General features: G+C 48.1%; 1 protein-coding gene across 1 annotated transcript in view; it reads right to left on the bottom strand.

The window, feature by feature from the left end:
- LOC115080415 (cdc42-interacting protein 4-like) overlaps positions 1–20,130 on the bottom strand; it is a 194,496-nt gene that overhangs the window by 15,001 nt on the left and 159,365 nt on the right. The window contains 8 exon segments of the mRNA XM_029584556.1: positions 602–629; positions 631–746; positions 836–964; positions 2,799–2,903; positions 3,035–3,097; positions 4,323–4,470; positions 6,641–6,697; positions 12,161–12,276. Coding sequence (XP_029440416.1) covers positions 602–629; positions 631–746; positions 836–964; positions 2,799–2,903; positions 3,035–3,097; positions 4,323–4,470; positions 6,641–6,697; positions 12,161–12,276 — 762 coding nt within the window.

Genomic DNA, 20,130 nt, shown 5'->3' with positions numbered 1-20,130 from the left:
AATCCCAGCACCAGGGGGGCCATCCCTCTCCCCCCTACAATCCCAGCACCAGGGGGCCATCCCTCTCCCCCCTACAATCCCAGCACCAGGGGGGCCATCCCTCTCCCCTCTACAATCCCAGCACCAGGCTTCACCCCTCTCCCCCCTACAATCCCAGCACCAGGGCTTCACCTCCCCCAATCCCAGCACCAGGGGGGCCATCCCTCTCCCCCCTACAATCCCAGCACCAGGGGGGCCATCCCTCTCCCCCCTACAATCCCAGCACCAGGGGGGCCATCCCTCTCCCCCCCTACAATCCCAGCACCAGGGAGGGCCATCCCTCTCCCCCCTACAATCCCAGCACCAGGGGGGCCATCCCTCTCCCCTCCTACAATCCCAGCACCAGGGGAGGGCCATTCCTGTTAAACCCCCTCCCACAATCCCAGCAATGACGCTCTGCCTCCCCCCATCGCTGCATCAGGGGCCAGTCCCCCATCCCAGCACTGGGGGCCACTCTAGCATCCCAGCATCAGGAGGCACCTTTTCTGTTTTGTAAATTCTCTGCAACGATCTTCCTAAGGAAGAGGAGCATTTTCGGGCGAGGACGTCCGTTTCTACCTACGTGCTTCTCGTTCACAGAATCTGCCACAGCTCATTCCATCCAGACATTTCCCTATGATGGGCAGGACTTGCCGCTCTGCATCGGAAAACAGGCTGTAGCCCTCCTTCAGCTTTGCTGTTCTGCGCTCGTCCATTTCCTGCAGCTTCTGAGAGAGACAGAGAAAGTCTGATTACATCGCAAGGCCTGTGACCGTGCCAGAGCGGTGGGGGGTGGTCGCAGAGTCCCTGTCCTCACCCGGTAGATCTGGGGCATTTGGGTAAAGTAGAACTGGCTCTGATCCTGGTTGAACTTCTGCAGGCAGGAGGCGTAATCATTCTTGCTCTCCTCAGCCATGTGACTGCGCAGGTTTGCCTGCTGCTTGGCCTGCAGGACAAGAGGAAAGTTGTTTAGCAAGACAGGAGGTAGAGGAGAGAGAGAGAGGATGGGACAGACCCCAACAGAAATCCTGCACCTCCAGTTCTGTAAACAGATAATCCACGTCCACAGGAGCAGAGCAGAACGACGACACATCCCCTTCCTGCTCACCAGTCAAACCAAGAATATTCACCTGCCGGCATCACCTGAATCACTCAGCACTAACTGCCAGGACTCTCACGTCAACAACCCTACCACCAAAAAGGCAGCACTGCAATCACCACACCGGCCCTAGAACCCAAATACGTCTCCCAGGGGAAATCAAATAGATGAAGCTGGCAGTGCTAGAGATCCCTACACAGAAGGTAGCACTTCAGTCAGTCACATCTGCAGACCACTGAATCAGAGACAGGTTCAAGCACAGATTCACTTCCACCATCACTGGAGACTCCTTTCCTCATAGGCCTCCTCCCCCAGGGGAGCTGAAAGTGTACACAGTCAGTGCATAAGAGACACCCAGGCTTCACACCTGAGTTTTCCTGGAAAATGCCTCAGGTACCAACAGATTGTGAGAGCCCTCTGTGGACAGGGAAGTACCTTGAGGAGCAGAACGTATCTCACCTTGAGCTAACAACTCGATGCCCTGTGCTAAATCTATAAACATAAAAGGTTTGTGTTGGTCAGCTGGTTGATCGGTCAGTCATTCTGTTGGGAAGCTGTACTGTGCAGAGACAACAGGCTCCCCAAAACACACACTCACAGAGGCACGAGCATACACACACACACACACATACAGACTCCCCACACACACACACAGAGGCACGAGCATCCACACACACACATACAGACCCTCCCAAACACACTCATACACAGAGGCACGAGCATCCACACACACACATACAGACTCTCCCAAACACACTCACACACAGAGGCACGAGCATCCACACACACACATACAGACTCTCCCAAACACACTCACACACAGAGGCACGAGCATCCACACACACATAGACTCTCCCACACACACTCACACACAGAAGCACGAGCATCCACACACACATAGACTCTCCCACACACACTCACACACAGAAGCACGAGCATCCGCACACACATACAGACGCTCCCAATCACACAGAGGCACGAGCATCCGCACACACATACAGACTCTCCCAAACACACACAGAGGCACGAGCATCCACACACACATACAGACTCTTCCAAACACACACAGAGGCAAGAGCATCCACACACACACACAGACTCTCCCACACACACTCACACACAGAAGCACGAGCATCCGCACACACATACAGACGCTCCCAAACACACAGAGGCACGAGCATCCGCACACACATACAGACTCTCCCAAACACACACAGAGGCAAGAGCATCCACACACACATACAGACTCTCCCAAACACACACAGAGGCAAGAGCATCCACACACACATACAGGCTCCCTAAATCACACACTCGCAGAGGAACGAGCATCCACACACACATACAGACGCTCCCAATCACACAGAGGCACGAGCATCCGCACACACATACAGACTCTCCCAAACACACACAGAGGCACGAGCATCCACACACACACATACAGGCTCCCCAAAACACACACACTTCGCAGAGGCACGAGCATCCACACACACACACACGTTGTTAATATGGAAAATATATCTAATAAATTAATGAAATAACTAGGAAAGCCCATCTCTGCCACCCTGAACACGGCCTGGGTGCCGAGGACCATCTTACCATCTTATTGCCCTGGCAGCACATACACACGTCATCATGCGACTGGCGTGCAGCCTGTGACACCTTCACGGAGGGCGCTACTTGCCTTTTCCACATCTGCTTTCGTTGCATTGATATCCTGATCCAGTTTCTCGGCTGTCAGTGCAGCTTTCTCTGCCTCCCTGCAATCACGCTCAAACTTCCTTTTACTCTGCAAAAGAAATTGTTCGTTTGTCACTCGTTCACTGCTGGAAGATTTCTGCTGCTCCATTCTCATTCCGGGATCGCAGTCTTTCCCTCCTTCAGCATTTGGGGTGGGACGGGTTAGAGGCTTTGACTTACACTTTCCAGCTGCTTCAGACTGCCTTCCAGCTGCTGCTGCGCTCTCCTTCCCTCCTGCAGATACTGGGGAATTAAACAGAAAAGCTGATAAACGAGGGGAGAAATCCTCTCACATACGTAGCAGGTGTCACCACCTGCAAAGCATCTCCGGGGTGGGAGAAAAGGTGAGGAAGAATAACCAGGTTCCAATCCCAGCTAGTGCGAGACAGGCCGGAGTCTGAGGGATGAGGAGGAAGCGGCCGGCACCTTTCCATCGATATCCCTGCCGCTAAGAAGGAGAAGCAGCAGGATGCACTCCCCATAGTGAATACGTGCGACTCACTCAGGGGCTGCGCTCAGTCCATTATACCTCTGATGCAGGAAGCTAATGCTCGCTAACGCATCCGGAGTCTGAAGCACTAACCCGAAAATGTGTTTAAAAAAATGCTCTGTGCACATACAAATGTGATTTCTTCTCAGAAACCCTGAAGAAAGGCCCCATCAGTGCAACTCCTGCTTCTGTCCATGGACTTGCGGTAACCGTGGAAAGCACGGGGTAGGCCAGTCCACCTCCGTGCATTACCTACTGCTGTAATTACCATGACGTTTACATGGGGGACACTAACAAGCAGGGGAGAAATGTTTTCACATTAACGGGCCGATACAGTACAATCACGCGCAAAACGCTTTCCTGACGCACGCCCAGCCACCTCCCCTGGGCACGCGGGGTTGTGCTAAAAGGAGGCGCTAGGGACAATTGCGTGCTCCTAGCACCTCCTGGGCAACCCAGGAGAGGAGGCTGTCAGCGGGTTAGGAAAACGGATGCTCAGCCTGTGCCCAGCCATGGGTTAGGAAAAGGATATTAAGGCAGAGGATATCCAGAAAAGGCAGTATTTTCTGCTTTTCTGTACACTTTTTTGGGCTGCTCAGAAATTAACTCCTGCCCTGGGCTGGCGTTAATTTCTGAGCGCACAGATCTACATGAATTTGCAAGTGAGGACTATTGGGGGGGGGGGTTGGTCACGCATTTCGGATGCGCTAAACCCCTTATAGTATAAGGGATTGTGGACTCGTGTCCAAAACGCTCATCCAATTGCGTGTTACACACTACACTCAGCTGAGCGAAGCTTTTATTACATCGACCCCTCAGACCATAGCCCAGCTCCAATGACAGAGAAAGCCATGGAAAAAAAAAAAAAAAGAGAGAGAGCCCAGGACCATGGACAGCTGCACCCTAACCCCACCGCCTCAAGCCAGTCCCTCCAAAATAAAACCCTGCTCCCCTCACACATGGAAAGACCCTATTTACCGTTTTCCTCTCATGCTTTATCTCCTGTGAATACTTTACGAGTTCCACACAGATCGTAAGCATCAGGGTCTCAGCCACCACTTCCCGCTGCCCTGCAAAGTCACTCAGTTCCTTAATCACCTGCTGGAAAGAGTGATACTGGGAGTACCTAAGAGGAGGGAAAGGGAGAGAACAGTCACAGGAGTGTAAAAGTTACGAGACCATAAAGTCATTAACCAACAGCCTCTAAAAATGTCTACATTACACCCTTCCCTACTCTCTCCTCATATCCCTCCTCCTAGAATCTCCCAGTGACACGAGAGAGGGAGGAGAAACTAAAAATTATATTACACCCCTTCCCTACTCTGTCCTCATATCCCTCCTCCTAGAATCTCCCAGTGACACGAAAGAGGGAGGAGAAACTAAAAATCATTATCTTACACCCTTTCCCTACTCTCTCCACATCTGACTCCTCCTAGGATCTCCCAGTGACATGAGAGAGGGAGGAGAAACTAAAAATCATTATATTACACCCCTTCCCTACTCTCTCCTCATATCCCTCCTCCTAGATTCTCCCAGTGACACGAGAGAGGGAGGAGAAACTAAAAATCATTATCTTACACCCCTTCCCTACTCTCTCCTCATATCCCTCCTCCTAGATTCTCCCAGTGACACGAGAGAGGGAGGAGAAACTAAAATCATTATATTACACCCCTTCCCTACTCTCTCCACATATCCACATATTGGCTCTTCAAAAAAGCATTCCACAGTAAGGTCACTGAAGAAACAAATACATTCTGCTGAAAATCACCTATAAAAGCAGAGTTGCTTGTCTTTATATTTTTATTATTTTTTATTTTACTCATAATTAAATATTAATTTAAATACAGTATGCACATATACGATTAGCACGGCAATCGTAAATAGCATCTCCAACCCACTATTCAATTAGAGTATATTTTTGAACAATGTAACCGTAAAATACTGGCACCACTTGGGTAACTTAGAAAACTATCAAACCTATTTCGTGCCTAAATGTAAACCGTTGTGATGGTGCACTACTAAACGACGGTATAGAAAAGTCTTTAAATAAATAAATAAAATAAATCCCTCCTCCTAGAATGTCCCAGTGACACGAAAGATATGGGGAAATGGAAAAATCATTATATTACACCCCTTCCCTACTCTCTCCACATATCCGTCCTCCTAGGATCTCCCAGTGACACGAGAGAGGGAGGAGAAACAAAAATCATTATATTACACCCCTTCCCTACTCTCTCCTCATATCCCTCCTCCTAGGATCTCCCAGTGACACGAGAGAGGGAGAATAAACTAAAAATCATTATATTACACCCCTTCCCTACTCTCTCCTCATATCCCTCCTCCTAGGATCTCCCAGTGACACGAGAGAGGGAGAATAAACTAAAAATCATTATATTACACCCCTTCCCTACTCTCTCCACATATCCCTCCTCCTAGGATCTCCCAGTGACACCAGAGAGGGAGGAGAAACTAAAAATTATATTCCACCCCTTCCCTACTCTCTCCACATATCCCTCCTCCTAGAAATCTCCCAGTGACACGAGAGAGGGAGGAGAAACTAAAAATTATATTACACCCCTTCCCTACTCTCTCCACATATCCCTCCTCCTAGGATCTCCCAGTGACAGAGAGGGAGGGAGGAGAAACTAAAAATCATTATATTACACCCCTTCCCTACTCTCTCCACATATCCCTCCTCCTAGGATCTCCCAGTGACACAAGAGAGGCAGGAAAAACTAAAAATCATTATATTACACCCCTTCCCTACTCTCTCCACATATCCCTCCTCCTAGGATCTCCCAGTGACACAAGAGAAGGAGGAGAAACTAAAAATCATTATATTACACCCCTTCCCTACTCTCTCCACATATCCCTCCTCCTAGGATCTCCCAGTGACAGAGAGGGAGGGAGGAGAAACTAAAAATCATTATATTACACCCCTTCCCTACTCTCTCCACATATCCCTCCTCCTAGGATCTCCCAGTGACACAAGAGAGGCAGGAAAAACTAAAAATCATTATATTACACCCCTTCCCTACTCTCTCCACATATCCCTCCTCCTAGGATCTCCCAGTGACACAAGAGAGGCAGGAAAAACTAAAAATCATTATATTACACCCCTTCCCTACTCTCTCCACATATCCCTCCTCCTAGGATCTCCCAGTGACACAAGAGAGGCAGGAAAAACTAAAAATCATTATATTACACCCCTTCCCTACTCTCTCCACATATCCCTCCTCCTAGGATCTCCCAGTGACACGAAAGACGAGGGGAAATGGAAAAATCAGTTTCCTTACTTGAATTCTGGGTCTTCTCTGCTGTTCCGCTTTGGAAGATATTTTTTCACTAAATTCCTGGAAATAAAGAAAAGAAAGCATGGAAGCAGAAGTAGTAATAATAGGACTCAATAATTCAGGATGAATAGGACTCAATAAATCAGGCAGGGATTACTTTTATTCCTGTAAGATTCTCCCTGTCTAACTTCTGTAACCAATAAAAATGTAAATAACTTGGATACTGCTCTGCTCCATACAGGTACAAGTAAATCATGAATACAGCACAGATAGGTGAAAAGCAGATTCTCAGCATAGTCCCATGTAGGGGTCACACTGATACATGTAAAGCATGAATACAGCACAAACAACTGAAGAGCAGATCTTCCTCAGAGCCTCATGCAGGGGTCATACTGATATGTAAATGATGAATACAGCACAAATAACTGAAGAGCAGATCTTCCTCAGAGCCTCATGCAGGGGTCCATACTGATATGTAAATGATGAATACAGCACGGGCAGCTGAAAAGCAGATTTTTGTCCGATTCCCTTGCAAGTGTAACCCCTGGGAGGGATGGATCCTGTATTTGGCACCCAGGAACACACAGAAAGGAAATCAGAGACGGACACTTTCTGCACACCTTCCCCCTACCGGATAACTTTAACCTGAGGCCACAAGGTCGCATATGTGGGGATGAGCTGTTTCGTCATGAATCCCAGTTTCTGTCCTTAGTTCTCAGCATCATAATTATACAATCTCAGCATCTGAGGACTGGCGCTTTCCAACTCCTTTACTGATGGATGACTGAGTAATATTTACACTTCTCCCATTCGACTGATTAGCAGCAATAAATAATAAGTCAGCAGACAGACAGACAGACAGCAGGCGACTCCATGGAAGCTCAGCGTTTACACCAAATTCCTCCTTGCACGCAGTTCCTCAGGATCAAGTTAGTTTCATCTTCCTTCACTTCCCCACCAACGTTTCTTTTTTCTTGCAGGGCACAAGTCCCAGATTTAATCCTCGTGCAGCACCTGAAGGTCCTTCAGCCTCCCCTGTGTTCTCCTGATTTCTTTCCACTTCTCACCGCCTTCTGTAACCTTCCCTTCCCCAATAGCAACAAAGTTCTTGTTACCTTTACTTTGTATCTTCTTTGTTTCCTCTAACAATGGACTCCACTGGCAGCCCTTTCTTTAGGTGGAAACTGTAACTCCTCTGTATCTTTCTGGGGGAAAGCTTCCCTCTTCCAAAGGTCTGGCGTGCTGACTCCCAGGGACCACAGGGAAAAATATTAGTTGGACCAAAAGAGGAAAACGTAAAATCAGGAAGGCTGGAAAAACTTCCAAGGCTCTTAATATGAGCGGGAGCTCAAACCAGGTAAGGTGAAACCATTCTTCCTCTGCAGCAATTCATCTGCGCGTTAGGAGACGTAGCACAGGCAGGTCTTCCTTACCCCACATCCAGCCTCGCTTCCAGGGACGCCCCAATCCACTGCTCTGACAAGGAAATCTAAAAACTCTTCAAAGACCCGTAGACGAGTCAACGGAGGCCGACCCCTGATCGGGAACATCCCATAAATTACAAGAAAAAATTAAGACAAGACAGAGAGAGGTCCTACTCCAATAATAAAACAAACAATCTAAAATCCAGGAGGATAGCAGATACTTTGAGATGATAAACAGCTAGGACGCACCATCTCCTTGTTTCCACATGAGGAGCAACTCCCAAGTCTCTCTCACTTATTAATGCACAGATCCTCCACAGCTTAATGGCACATCCCACCAAGGCACATAAAGCATGAATACAGCACAAACAACTGAAGAGAAAATCTTCATCAGAGCCCCATGCAGGAATCACACACGTAAAGCATGAATACAGCACAGACAGCTGAAGAGAAGATCTTCATCAGAGCCCCATGCAGGCATCACACTGTTACACGTAAAGCATGAATACAGCACAGACAACTGAAGAGCAGATCTTCATCAGAGCCCCATGCAGGAATCACACTGTTACACGTAAAGCATGAATACAGCACAGACAGCTGAAGAGAAGATCTTCATCAGAGCCCCATGCAGGCATTCCACTGATACACAAAGCATAAGAACATAAGAACATGCCATGCTGGGTTAGACCAAGGGTCCATCAAGCCCAGCATCCTGTTTCCAACAGAGGCCAAACCAGGCCACAAGAACCTGGCAATTACCCAAACACTAAGAAGATCCCACGCTACTGATGCAATTAATAGCAGTGGCTATTCCCTAAGTAAATTTGATTAATAGACGTTAATGGACTACTCCTCCAAGAAATTATCCAAACCTTTTTTGAACCCAGCTACACTAACTGCACTAACCACATCCTCTGGCAACAAATTCCAGAGCTTTATTGTGCGTTGAGTGAAAAAGAATTTTCTCCGATTAGTCTTAAATGTGCTACTTGCTAACTTCATGGAATGCCCCCTAGTCCTTCTATTATTCGAAAGTGTAAATAACCGAGTCACATCTACTCGTTCAAGACCTCTCATGATCTTAAAGACCTCTATCATATGCCCCCACAGCCGTCTCTGCTTCAAGCTGAACAGCCCTAACCTCTTCAGCCTTTCCTCATAGGGGAGCTATTCCATCCCCTTTATCATTTTGGTTGCCCTTCTCTGTACCTTCTCCATCGCAACTATATCTTTTTTGAGATGCAGCGACCAGAATTGTACACAGTATTCAAGGTGCGGTGTCACCATGGAGCGAGACAGAGGAATTATGACATTTTCCGTTTTATTAACCATTCCCTTCCTAATAATTCCTAACATTCTGTTTGCTTTTTTGACCGCTGCAGCACACTGAGCCGACGATTTTAAAGTATTATCCACTATGACGCCTAGATCTCTTTCTTGGGTGGTAGCTCCTAATTTGGAACCTAACATCGTGTAACTACAGCAAGGGTTATTTTTCCCTATATGCATCACCTTGCACTTGTCCACATTAAATTTCATCTGCCATTTGGATGCCCAATCTTCCAGTCTTGCAAGGTCCTCCTGTGATGTATCACAGTCTGCTTGTGATTTAACTACTCTGAATAATTTTGTATCATCCACAAATTTGATAACCTCACTCATCGTATTCCTTTCCAGATCATTTATATATATATATATATATATATATATATATATATATATTGAAAAGCACCGGTCCAAGTATAGATCCCTGAGGCACTCCACTGTTTACCCTTTTCCACTGACCTTTTAATCCTACACTCTGTTTCCTGTCTTTTAACCAGTTTGTAATCCACGAAAGGACATCGCCTCCTATCCCATGACTTTTTAGTTTTCATAGAAGCCTCTCATGAGGGACTTTGTCAAACGCCTTCTGAAAATCCTTGAATACAGCACAGACAGCTGAAGGGCAGATTTTCATCAGAGCCCCATGGACTCAGGACCAATGGGTTTATGCTCCCTGCCAGTAGATGGAGTCAGGTTTCAAAGTTGATGTCACCCTATCCATACCCCTGCAGTGACCTTAGCCCTTCAGTATTCTCTTCAAAAGCCACTGTAGATATACTATTGAAAAAAAACTTGATTAAAAAATTAAACAGATAACCATAACTGTGCTGAACCAAACATAAACACTGAACCCCAATAAGATTATAGATGCCCTGATCCAGGGACTGGACGATGGATTACCCAAAAGGTACAGCGATCCCCATAGGTACGTCGACTATCTGCTGGAGACGGAGAGATACTGGAGGGCTGAGGTCACTGCAGGAGAGTATCTAAGGTGACATCAGCTTTGAAACCTGACTCCATCTCCATCTGCTGACAGGGGAGCATAAAACCATTGGTCCTGAGTCCATCTGGCCACATGCTAGGAAAGCAAACAAATTTAAGTAATAATGCAGAAAAGGGGGACAATAGGTCACTCAGGTGAGAAGGCTGGTTTTAGGTACAAGAAAGGGGGAGATTAGGTAATTGTAGGCGAGAGGACTGTCTTTTGGTAAGGAAAGGGACAGGGTCGATCACTGGGTGGGAGAGTGCAGTCATTCCCAAGAGAACTGGTTTTGGATAAGGGAATGGGGAGAGTAGATGACTGGGTGAGAGAGCTGGTTTTGGGTAAGGGAATGGGGAGAGTAGAAGAGAAGGTGAGAGAGCTGGTTTTGGGTAAGGGAATGGGGAGAGTAGAAGAGTAGGTGAGAGAGCTGGTTTTGGGTACAGGGAATGGGGAGAGTAGATGACTGGGTGAGAGAGCTGGTTTTGGGTAAGGGAAAGGGGAGAGTAGATGACTGGGTGAGAGAGCTGGTTTTGGGTAAGGGAAAGGGGAGAGTAGATGACTGGGTGAGAGAGCTGGTTTTGGGTAAGGGAATGGGGAGAATAGATGACTGGGTGAGAGAGCTGGTTTTGGGTACAGGGAAAGGGGAGAGTAGATGATTGGGTGAGAGAGCTGGTTTTGGGTAAGGGAATGGGGAGAGTAGAAGAGTAGGTGAGAGAGCTGGTTTTGGGTACAGGGAATGGGGAGAGTAGATGACTGGGTGAGAGAGCTGGTTTTGGGTAAGGGAAAGGGGAGAGTAGATGACTGGGTGAGAGAGCTGGTTTTGGGTAAGGGAAAGGGGAGAGTAGATGATTGGGTGAGAGAGCTGGTTTTGGGTAGAGGGAATGGGGAGAGTAGAAGAGAAGGTGAGAGAGCTGGTTTTGGGTAAGGGAATGGGGAGAGTAGATGATTGGGTGAGAGCTGGTTTTGGGTAAGGGAATGGGGAGAGTAGAAGAGTAGGTGAGAGAGCTGGTTTTGGATAAGGGAATGGGGAGAGTAGAAGAGTAGGTTAGAGAGCTGGTTTTGGGTAAGGGAAAGGGGAGAGTAGATGATTGGGTGAGAGAGCTGGTTTTGGGTACAGGGATGGGGGAGAGTAGATGAGTAGGTGAGAGAGCTGGTTTTGGGTAAGGGAATGGGGAGAGTAGAAGAGTAGGTGAGAGAGCTGGTTTTGGATAAGGGAATGGGGAGAGTAGAAGAGAAGGCGAGAGAGCTGGTTTTGGGTACAGGGATGGGGGAGAGTAGATGAGTAGGTGAGAGAGCTGGTTTTCGGTACAGGGAATGGGGAGAGTAGAAGAGAAGGCGAGAGAGCTGGTTTTGGGTACAGGGATGGGGGAGAGTAGATGAGTAGGTGAGAGAGCTGGTTTTGGGTACAGGGAATGGGAAGAGTAGAAGAGAAGGCGAGAGAGCTGGTTTTGGGTACAGGGATGGGGGAGAGTAGATGAGTAGGTGAGAGAGCTGGTTTTGGATAAGGGAATGGGGAGAGTAGATGAGTAGCTGAGAGAGCTGGTTTTGGGTACAGGGATGGGGGAGAAAGTCACACCCAGAGGGAGAGCACATGGACAGAGGCCTGAAAGCAAATTCAGGGTTAGTACTAGCAAGTGCTTCAGGGTCAGAGTAAAGCACAAGTTGGCTGAAACTTTCCAGGCTTTGGAAAAGCCACAAGGAGAAAAATCAAGCCAGAAGCAGAGAAACACAAAATGCGCACGAGCCAAGCAAGGAAAAGCCTCGCAGATGAGAGAGGAGCCAGCTTACCTCAGTTGCTTGGCGTAACACTGCTCAATCTCCGTCCGGTCCCTCACAAACTTCACATACTTCTCCACCAGCTCCAGCCCCCACTGGGTGTGGCGCTCAACGGTGTCGAACTGATCCTATAACGAAAGAAAAGGATGAGGAGGCTGAGTGGATTTAACCTGGCTTCAGTCATGTCACGGTCCCTCGGCTACTTTCTAAGCTCCACGGAGCAGGGACTGCCTCTTCTGAGTGCTACAGAAACGAGAAACTAACATCCAGTCCATGAATATTCTCCCGTCAGCAGCCTTCCTCCTGGACTTTACTAGTGGGGAATGTTCCTGTCGCTGCTCCCGCAGTCAGACAGTCTGTGTGTCAGGTTTAACATCACTGTTCCTAGCTACGTAATTACAGAGACGCATCAGACACAGTCCCTGCTACACAGAGCTTAAAATCTAGACAAGATAGACAGAAAAGGCAACTAAGCATGAACGAAAGTTTCAGATTTAAAGATGTTTTATGGTGGTGGGGAACTAAACTGGTGAAAGAGATCACTGTACCTACCTTGGTAAAAGTGCAAGATTTCAGGCCCCTACCCCACTAACAGCAGGATGGGTAATGAGGGGCAGTGGATAATTCCCAACCAGCTGATGCACATTATTAGTGCGGTGCAGACAATATTCAAAAAGCCTAAATCATTATGTGGCCAAGAATAGGCTGCTATGAGAGCTAACAAGCTCCCAATGGAGAAAGCTTCCTAAATATTAAAGAAAAAACATGAGAGAGGGACCTTATGAGCACCTACAGTGAGAGCGACTGTTTCTCAGGTTTAATACTGCATAGTATTCCTGTCTCAGCTCCTGCAGTGAGTGTGAGTGTGTGTCTGTCTTTCTGAGGTTTAATACTGCAGTATGTTCATGTCTCTGCTCCTGCAGCATGATTCTGTGTGTGTGTGTGTGTGTGTGTCTTTCTGAGGTTTAATACTGCAGTATGTTCACATCTCTGCTCCTGCAGCATGATTCTGAGTGTGTGTCTGTGTTTCTGAGGTTTAATACTGCAGTATGTTCACGTCTCTGCTCCTGCAGCATGATTCTGTGTGTGTGTGACTGTGTTTCTGAGGTTTAATACTGCAGTATGTTCACATCTCTGCTCCTGCAGCATGATTCTGTGTGTGTGTGACTGTGTTTCTGAGGTTTAATACTGCAGTATGTTCACATCTCTGCTCCTGCAGCATGATTCTGTGTGTGTGTCTGTGTTTCTAAAGTTTAATACTGCAGTATGTTCACGTCTCTGCTCCTGCAGCATGATTCTGTGTGTGTGACTGTGTTTCTGAGGTTTAATACTGGGGTATGTTCATGTCTCTGCTCCTGCAGCATGATTCTCTGTGTGTGTCCGTCTTTCAGAGGTTTAATACTGCACTATGTTCATGTCTCTGCTCCTGCAGCATGATTCTGTGTGTGTGTGTGTGTGTGTGTCTCTAAAGTTTAATACTGCAGTATGTTCACATCTCTGCTCCTGCAGCATGATTCTGTGTGTGTGTGTGTCTTTCGGAGGTTTAATACTGCACTATGTTTATGTCTCTGCTCCTGCAGCATGATTCTGTGTGTGTGTGTGTGTGTGTGTGTGTGTGTGTGTGTGTGTGTCTTTCTGAGGTTTAATACTGGGGTATGTTCACGTCTTTGCTCCTGCAGCTTGATTCTGTGTGTGTGTCTGTGTTTCTGAGGTTTAATACTGGGGTATGTTCATGTCTCTGCTCCTGCAGCATGATTCTGTGTGTGTGCCTGTCTTTCTGAGGTTTAATACTGGGGTATGTTCACATCTCTGCTCCTGCAGCATGATTCTGTGTGTGTGTGTGTCTTTCGGAGGTTTAATACTGCACTATGTTCATGTCTCTGCTCCTGCAGCATGATTGTGTGTGTGTGTGTGTGTGTGTCTCTCTAAAGTTTAATACTGCAGTATGTTCACATCTCTGCTCCTGCAGCATGATTCTGTGTGTGTGTGTCTTTCTGAGATTTAATACTGGGGTATGTTCACGTCTCTGATCCTGCAGCTTGATTCTGTGTGTGTGTCTGTGTTTCTGAGGTTTAATACTGCAGTATGTTCACATCTCTGCTCCTGCAGCATGATTCTGTGTGTGTGTGTCTTTCTGAGATTTAATACTGGGGTATGTTCATGTCTCTGCTCCTGCAGCTTGATTCTGTGTGTGTGTCTGTGTTTCTGAGGTTTAATACTGGGGTATGTTCACGTCTCTGCTCCTGCAGCATGATTCTGTGTGTGTGTCTTTCTTTCTGAGGTTTAATACTGGGGTATGTTCACATCTCTGCTCCTGTAGCAAGATTATCTCGGAGCAGTAATTTCATTTCAATCTTGCAGTTTTAGCGCTTTAAGCTTCACTGCTGGCATTGTAAAACATTATTTTGTTGTATTTGATGAGAAACAGATGCAAAAGGAAGCATCGTCTCTGGGGCCTCTGTCATCATCCAGATTTTTGGGTGAGTCACAAAAATATACAAAACAGAATGGACGAATACCAAGCAAGGAAAACCTCAGTCCAGTCTTGTTCCTATGCAGGGCAGAGCCCTTCAGTTGGAAAGCAGAGAAGTTATGCTGGGGAATAGAAGCACAGGTAGAGTCCACAGCTCCAGAGACCAATCTTCTGCTCCTACAAACCCTTTCAGTAACCCCTCAGGACCAGAGCACGAACACTCACTCTCACTGTCCTAGCACAGAGGACTGAAAAAGCAGTGACCCATCTTCTGCTCCTACAATCCCTTTCAGTAACCCCCTCAGACCAGGGCATGAACACTCACTCTCACTGTCCTAGCACAGAGCACTGAAAGGGCAGTGACCCATCTTCTGTTTCTTCAAACCCCTTCAGTAACCCCTCAAACCAGGGCATGAACACTCACTCTCACTGTCCTAGCACAGAGCACTGAAAAAGCAGTGACCCATCTTCTGCTCCTACAATCCCTTTCAGTGACCCCTCAGATCAGGGCATGAACACTCACTCTCACTGTCCTAGCACAGAGGACTGAAAAAGCGGTGACCCATCTTCTGCTCCTACAATCCCTTTCAGTAACCCCTCAGATCAGGGCATGAACACTCACTCTCACTGTCCTAGCACAGAGGACTGAAAGGGCAGTGACCCATCTTCTGCTCCTACAAACCTTTTCAGTAACCCCCTCAGACCAGGGCATGAACACTCACTCTCACTGTCCTAGCACAGAGGACTGAAAGGGCAGTGACTCATCTTCTGCTCCTACAAACCCTTTCAGTAACCCCCTCAGATCAGGGCATGAACACTCACTCTCACTGTCCTAGCACAGAGCACTGAAAAAGCAGTGACCCATCTTCTGCTCCTACAATCCCTTTCAGTGACCCCTCAGATCAGGGCATGAACACTCACTCTCACTGTCCTAGCACAGAGGACTTGAAAGGGCAGTGACCCATCTTCTGCTCCTACAATCCCTTTCAGTAACCCCCTCAGACCAGGGCATGAACACTCACTCTCACTGTCCTAGCACAGAGCACTGAAAGGGCAGTGACCCATCTTCTGCTTCTTCAAACCCCTTCAGTAACCCCTCAAACCAGGGCATGAACACTCACTCTCACTGTCCTAGCACAGAGCACTGAAAAAGCGGTGACCCATCTTCTGCTCCTACAAACCCTTTCAGTAACCCCTCAGATCAGGGCATGAACACTCACTCTCACTGTCCTAGCACAGAGGACTGAAAAAGCAGTGACCCATCTTCTGCTCCTACATTCCATTTCAGTAACCCCCTCAGATCAGGGAATGAACACTCATTCTCACTGTCCTAGCACAGAGGACTTCAAAGGGCAGTGACCCATCTTCTGCTCCTACAAACCTTTTCAGTAACCCCTCAGATCAGGGCATGAACACTCACTCTCACTGTCCTAGCACAGAGGACTGAAAGGGCAGTGACCCATCTTCTGCTCCTACAATCCCTTTCAGTAACCCCTTCAGACCAGGGCATGAACACTCACTCTCACTGTCCTAGCACAGAGCACTGAAAGGGCAGTCACCCATCTTCTGCTCCTACAATCCCTTTCAGTAACCCCTCAGATCAGGGCATGAACACTCACTCTCACTGTCCTAGCACAGAGGACTGAAAGGGCAGTCACCCATCTTCTGTCCTACAAACCCTTTCAGGTAACCCCTCAGACCAGGGCATGAACACTCACTCTCACTGTCCTAGCACAGAGGACTGAAAAAGCAGTGACCAATCTTCTGCTCCTACAATCCCTTTCAGTAACCCCCTCAGATCAGGGAATGAACACTCACTCTCACTGTCCTAGCACAGAGGACTGAAAGGGCAGTGACCCACCTTCTGCTCCTACAAACCTTTTCAGTAACCCCCTCAGATCAGGGCATGAACACTCACTCTCACTGTCCTAGCACAGAGGACTGAAAGGGCAGTGACCCATCTTCTGCTCCTACAATCCCTTTCAGTAACCCCTCAGATCAGGGCATGAACACTCACTCTCACTGTCCTAGCACAGAGGACTGAAAGAGCAGTGACCCATCTTCTGCTCCTACAATCCCTTTCAGTAACCCCCTCAGATCAGGGAATGAACACTCACTCTCACTGTCCTAGCACAGAGGACTGAAAGGGCAGTGACCCATCTTCTGCTCCTACAATCCCTTTCAGTAACCCCCTCAGATCAGGGCATGAACACTCACTCTCACTGTCCTAGCACAGAGCACTGAAAGGGCAGTGACCCATCTTCTGCTCCTACAATCCCTTTCAGTAACCCCCTCAGGACCAGAGCACGAACACTCACTCTCACTGTCCTAGCACAGAGGACTGAAATGGCAGTGACCCATCTTCTGCTCCTACAATCCCTTTCAGTAACCCCTCAGATCAGGGCATGAACACTCACTCTCACTGTCCTAGCACAGAGGACTGAAAGGGCAGTCACCCATCTTCTGTCCTACAAACCCTTTCAGTAACCCCTCAGACCAGGGCATGAACACTCACTCTCACTGTCCTAGCACAGAGGACTGAAAAAGCAGTGACCCATCTTCTGCTCCTACAATCCCTTTCAGTAACCCCCTCAGATCAGGGCATGAACACTCACTCTCACTGTCCTAGCACAGAGGACTGAAAGGGCAGTGACCCACCTTCTGCTCCTACAAACCTTTTCAGTAACCCCTCAGATCAGGGCATGAACACTCATTCTCACAGTCCTAGCACAGAGGACTGAAAGGGCAGTGACCCATCTTCTGCTCCTACAATCCCTTTCAGTAACCCCTCAGATCAGGGCATGAACACTCACTCTCACTGTCCTAGCACAGAGGACTGAAAGAGCAGTGACCCATCTTCTGCTCCTATAAACCCTTTCAGTAACCCCCTCAGATCAGGGCATGAACACTCACTCTCACTGTCCTAGCACAGAGGACTGAAAAAGCAGTGACCCATCTTCTGCTCCTACAAACCCTTTCAGTAACCCCCTCAGATCAGGGCATGAACACTCACTCTCACTGTCCTAGCACAGAGGACTGAAAGGGCAGTGACCCATCTTCTGCTCCTACAATCCCTTTCAGTAACCCCTCAGACCAGGGCATGAACACTCACTCTCACTGTCCTAGCACAGAGGACTGAAAAAGCGGTGACCCATCGTCTGTCCTACAAACCTTTTCAGTAACCCCCTCAGATCAGGGCATGAACACTCACTCTCACTGTCCTAGCACAGAGGACTGAAAGGGCAGTGACCCATCTTCTGCTCCTACAATCCCTTTCAGTAACCCCTCAGACCAGGGCATGAAACACTCACTCTCACTGTCCTAGCACAGAGGACTGAAAAAGCGGTGACCCATCGTCTGTCCTACAAACCCTTTCAGTAACCCCCTCAGATCAGGGCATGAACACTCACTCTCACTGTCCTAGCACAGAGGACTGAAAGGGAATCCAGCAATGGCAGATGAGACTCGTGTGGCAATTCAACCATCTTGTTCTAGACAGAAGAGTCCATACAGCCCTGTAGAGGGTGCGAGAAGATACACAGGGAAGATGCTAGGGGGAGGACAAGAGAGAGAGGACTTCAGCACCCAGAGAGGACAACTTAAGCTCCCAGCTCTGGACCTATTTAAAGTGCTTTACCCCTTCTGAATTGTTCGTTAAGTGAACGGCAATCTCATCTCTGCCTGAGCCCTAACATGGCAGCAGCGGATCCCGAGGAGAAAGGTGAAAATCCTATACCCAACCGAGTCCCAGATTACATGAGCCGATTTAGCAAGTTTTATCACAGAGTTTAAACCTAAAATCCAAGCCATAAAGTCAGAATTTTCCGATTTTCATAATAACTATCAGTCTGCCCAGCAGTTTCATTTGTCTTGAATTTCTTGGTTGTGGACACTTTGCCTCTCCTGAGGGGGAGAATTGAACTGAATCCCCTGAAAGTGGTCTCTGCGGTAGGCTCAGGAGCGCACACGACAGGGTGCTTGTCAGGGAAAAGGCGTGCATGGATATCAGACTCAGGGGAGAGAGTTCCTCTCTGCATCCAGGTTAAACAGAACAACTATAAAGATATTTACAGATAACACCTGACAGAAAGCAAGTTAGCTGAGATTTGTAGGGTTCCCGTGCTCTGTGCTGGAGGGGTGTGGGCAGTCTCCTAGTGTCCTGGAAATTAGTTAATAACAGGAATGTGAGAATTACATGGCACTCGTTTACCTGTGCATATGCTGCTGGGATACATAGGGACCTCGCTTGGTAAGAAGAGAGCTATTATTTCCCACCTGTTAGTGGCTGCGCCATTGTGGGGTTTGTAAGAAGGGAAGGGACTGAATAAGGTCTAGGAGACTCCGATTATGGAAAATCTTACATACGAGAAGCGGGGCCCCTCTCGGAGCACGGCTGGAACCGTCAGCTGTATAGAGCTTGCCTCCTTACCCTAAGGTGGCTCACATGAGCCGTTCATGGGGCGAGGTCATGGGATTAAATCTCTGCCAGGACTTGCTCTCCAAGATTCAGAGGTTCGTGCACTTGTCTTAGAACACGGAAGGCAGGTTTTGGCACGCGTGACTTGTTTGTCTGCTCAAAGCCCGGATTTATAAGGCAGCGGGTACGGATGGACATTTACACCTGCACGGGAGAGGCTATAAATGTTCACACGTACTTTTATGCACAGACTCCTGATTTTGGAAAGCACACGCAAAAAGGCTTTCCCTGCCCCCAGGATCGTAATCACTTCTGTGCCTTCCTGTACCCTTTCAATCCCCGGGGTAGTTTTCACAAGGCTTGTACACGCGTGTAAAGTGTATTACATGCATAAGCACTTCTCAAAACGGAGTCCAGTCTGCAACCCTTTCAAAGCAATAAAGTGTGAAAAATTAAGCACAGTAAAGACCCAGATAACTCTGACAGCCGAGTATCTGCCACCAGACCTGAGGGTGATGCTCCGGGAGCAGGATCCCAGGGAGGGGGCTAGAACAGGCTGCGGTCTGGGCAGCAGCTGTAGGAGAATAAACCCTTTCCTGTCCGGACCAGAATTCTTGCATAGGTAATGTCAGCTCTCCCACCGTCTCTGCCATTCAGGCCTATGCAGAGAGGCACATCCCTGGTGTTTTGGGACAAGAGCAATCACTCATTTCTGTAGTGCAAGAGTTGGCATTTGTGTGAAACTGGACAAGTGCTGAGGAATGCATGACCCAGCTTTTCGGGGAAAAGTAAAGCCTGCATTTTGGCAGACCCCGGGAGTGGGAGAATATTAAGAGTGAATGCACGGCAGCGGGTTGTAAAACTCTCAAGTGCTACAGATTTTCTTACAGGTTTCCCTGCGAATGCAGTTCCTCCTCGTGCTCGCTCTGGGCTTGGTTTATTTCAAGCCTCTCTGTGCTCCCTGGCCTGCCCTTCCCCTGAAGAACCCCGTGCTGGAGGGGTAGCCTAGGGATCTCTCCCCTCTCTCCCTTCATGACGGTTATAATGATGGAAGCAGCTGGGCACCGGTCACTGCCACAGGCACCAAGAACT

The sequence above is a fragment of the Rhinatrema bivittatum genome, chromosome 19, assembly GCF_901001135.1.
Source record: "Rhinatrema bivittatum chromosome 19, aRhiBiv1.1, whole genome shotgun sequence".
Taxonomy (NCBI): domain Eukaryota; kingdom Metazoa; phylum Chordata; class Amphibia; order Gymnophiona; family Rhinatrematidae; genus Rhinatrema; species Rhinatrema bivittatum.
The sequence above is the reverse complement of the archived record's forward strand: the minus strand, read 5'-3'. Positions and strand labels throughout refer to the sequence as shown.